Here is a 3,076-nt window from a genome sequence, read left to right as displayed (position 1 = left end):
GGACTATTGGTAAATTAAGCGGAGAGATAATAGCTATTCGTGTAGATTCTATTAGCTAACGAATTACCAAATCTAAGTAGGCTATACCAAACTCTATTATTATTCTAAGTCGACTTGCTTCGTAAATCTATTAAGTCTTTATTCTACGTAGTTGGAAGCTTTCGCGCCCAGGCTTGAATCTTTTAGTATTCCCAAAGTGGTGTCGCTATCTATCTACTTCTTAGAGCTACTTAGCCCCTCTGTACATCGGGAGATGACTACCGAACAGCTAACTTGCTCTTTTCGCGGATTGTCTCGCCGTAGTAGTATAGGACGTATGGAACAGGTGTAACGACCGCGCTAATGCACCCGAGCGCCGTTAGCGTCCAATGTGTTCCTAGATTCTTGTACATTAGTATACCAACAACTGTCCTACTTCTAGTTAGTCTTATAAAATGTTATTGGGTAGATTTTAGGGCTAAAACCTACATAACGCCAGCTATGACATAACGCACAATAGTTACGAAGGTCAGCGCAGATGCGGCGTATATCTGATAGCTGTCGATGATGTACATATATGAACTTATAAAGATACATACAGTACCAAGCCCAATAGTAACAGAAGCAGCGAGTGGTGACCAGATTGATATAGTTGGCTGCTTAGCGTTAATTAACTGACAAAGAAGTACCAAGTGGGATTGTATCCTTACAGTATCCGTCCAGCCCATCCAGATTAGCCCAATTGGCAGGAGTGGTGCCCCAAACATAGCAAACATGAGTCTTGACTCTTGCGGAATTGATTGTCCAGAGCCGTCATCACCTTTCTCGAGGCATAACTGGTCCATTTTTGCTAAAATGAATGGAAAAAGGGCAGTCGATAGCAGGATACCGACTAATAGGCCGAGAAAACACAAGTTTTTTAGTCCTTGATCTATCCCATAGGTCTGCCCGAATATATATGGGTAGCCCACAAGGAAAGTGAACATAACCACGTAAATGATTGTATTGTACAACGTGAGGAAGAGCACAATTGGCTCTAGTGCTAGACGAAAGGGTCGCGTAAAATCCTTTTTGAGTAGGCTCCTAGGTCCTGCTTCATCAATTTCTTTCGCCGTTTTGAAACGATCGTCCCCTGTCAACACCCTGAGCTGTTTTGCTTTCGTTTGAAGAAGCTGGGGTGCGAATGTCTCTTCCATCCCGAGCACTACCATCAGTATGCAGAAACCATTTAGAATGACAACTAGCCACTCAGCCCAGCGCCAACTTGTATATCTGCTTTGTCCAATGTAACTTGCAATTACTGGGGCTAATGCTGGCCCTCCAAAACCTACTACAGCAAACATTGGAAAAGCCCAAGTCATCTCCTTAGTATTCCAGAGATCACTCATACTGCCTCCTGCGACTGTAAGGGGAGCAGATGCAAAAAGCCCTGCCAAAAACCGGAAAACAATAAGAGAGCCTGAGTTCTGCGCCAAAGCGGACCCTAGCAGCCAGCACTCGCATACACAAAGGGAGTATAGGTATACAGAGTAGCGGCCTAAGATCTCTGATGCTGGTGCCGCTAGTAAAGCACCAAGCCCAAAGCCTACAAGATAGGTCCCTGTGCCGCTAAATGCTTGTAGAGTCTCTGAGGCATGGAAGAATTGCGCAGCTTGTGGTGCTACGGGTGACTCAATGGCGCTAGCGACCGTCATAACTGCCGCAATTAGATCTAAAAGTAACAGAGTTCTAATCCGTTTCTTTAAAGACCAATTACGAGGGTTGAAAGAATCCGAAGTAGATTCCCAGTCAACTCTGTAGAACGATTCGCCGGTTGTCGTGGTCTGTATAGAGACTCCAGCCATATTTGTGTATGGGTAGTTTCTGTCAACAATGCTGCAGCTACCATTGCTCGCCTCTTGCTCGTGTGGATCGGGTGGTACTCTTTCGAAAGACGTAATGTAGACGCTGAGTTGGGATTCTTCGTAGGGAAAAAGGGCGCTGTAATAACCTAAGATTTGCAACTGTTCTTTTGCCCGTGCGCGAATAGCTTTAGATTGGATGAAAGCCGCCATAGCCTTAAGGTGTTTCGAGGTTCTGGTAATTTTGCTTATAACAGGCTAGAGTATGCCGATTAACTTAAAGCCACAAGCAAGTTGGTGTCTCAACTTTTAATGTTGAATTCTCTAAGGACCCTGCTTTATGTAACTTTACTATTTCTACCAGCCTGAATGATCGCTATGCTTGTGCTCGTGATCGAAATCGCTACGCAGTATCTGGCCATGTGTTACTTGATACACAGGAAAAAGCTGCAAGATATCGAGAATTATAGATTAAGCGCTCTAATTGGTTTTTCGAATAAATCAATCGTTGTCTCTCAAATGATCAGATCTCAACAAAGTAGTCCTAACGGCATCGAAATTCTGCACGATCTGAGCAGACAATGCGCTAATAGTAGTGGAATCGCACACACGTCGATATCACCAAGGGTGAGGAGCTACGTGCAAGATACGTGAGTAAACACTAGCTTTGACGTAATTCTGTGATCATTCATTCCAGTTGTAACGTTGTGATTTCATATCTGACGCTTGATGATGTCTTCGCGCATTTCAGTCGTAGTAGTCCCTTTTTTGCCACAGAAAAAATAAATTTAGGCATCCTTTTTACCAAGAACAATTCACTCTAGAAGGATATCAGAGTTTACACAAATCCTTCTAACTATTATAATTAAACACTGAATCTTAAATCTCATATCTGCTCCTTATTACGACCCTAATATGACGACTGAGGTTGTTGTTATTAGACTTCGGTCTGAAATAGACTTAAACCATTCATTCTTCGACAACGATGGAGAATTCACGGCCATCTTGCGTGACATCAGCGCTGCAGCTGAATTCACTCGGGGCTTTTGGGGCATTGAAGACGAAGACAAAACCCTAGTACGAGTGTTCGTAAATTGGAGCCCAGTTTGCGATGTCAAAGACGAGTACGTAGCTGTCTGTATTTCTCAGGACGTCTGTTTACACACGCTCATCGTGCATAGTGGTTTAATAAGCAGCAGCTTCACGAATCTAAAAGAAGTCATGTCTGTTGACGTTTATCATGTCGCATTCTTGCC

At 43.6% G+C, this 3,076-nt stretch overlaps 1 protein-coding gene across 1 annotated transcript; it reads right to left on the bottom strand.

The window, feature by feature from the left end:
• Positions 1 to 257: 257 nt before the first annotated feature.
• COCCADRAFT_113482 (uncharacterized protein) lies at positions 258 to 2,033 on the bottom strand (the record flags this gene model as incomplete). The annotated part of the gene is made up of 3 exons (XM_007720756.1): positions 258 to 411; positions 469 to 635; positions 690 to 2,033. 3 exons carry the CDS (start codon positions 2,031 to 2,033, stop codon positions 258 to 260), a joined length of 1,665 nt encoding a protein of 554 aa, XP_007718946.1.
• Between the last annotated feature and the right edge of the window lie 1,043 nt (positions 2,034 to 3,076).

Source organism: Bipolaris zeicola (genome assembly GCF_000523435.1).
Source record: "Bipolaris zeicola 26-R-13 unplaced genomic scaffold scaffold_623, whole genome shotgun sequence".
Lineage (NCBI taxonomy): Eukaryota > Fungi > Ascomycota > Dothideomycetes > Pleosporales > Pleosporaceae > Bipolaris > Bipolaris zeicola.
This window is presented reverse-complemented; position numbering and strand designations above follow the sequence as displayed.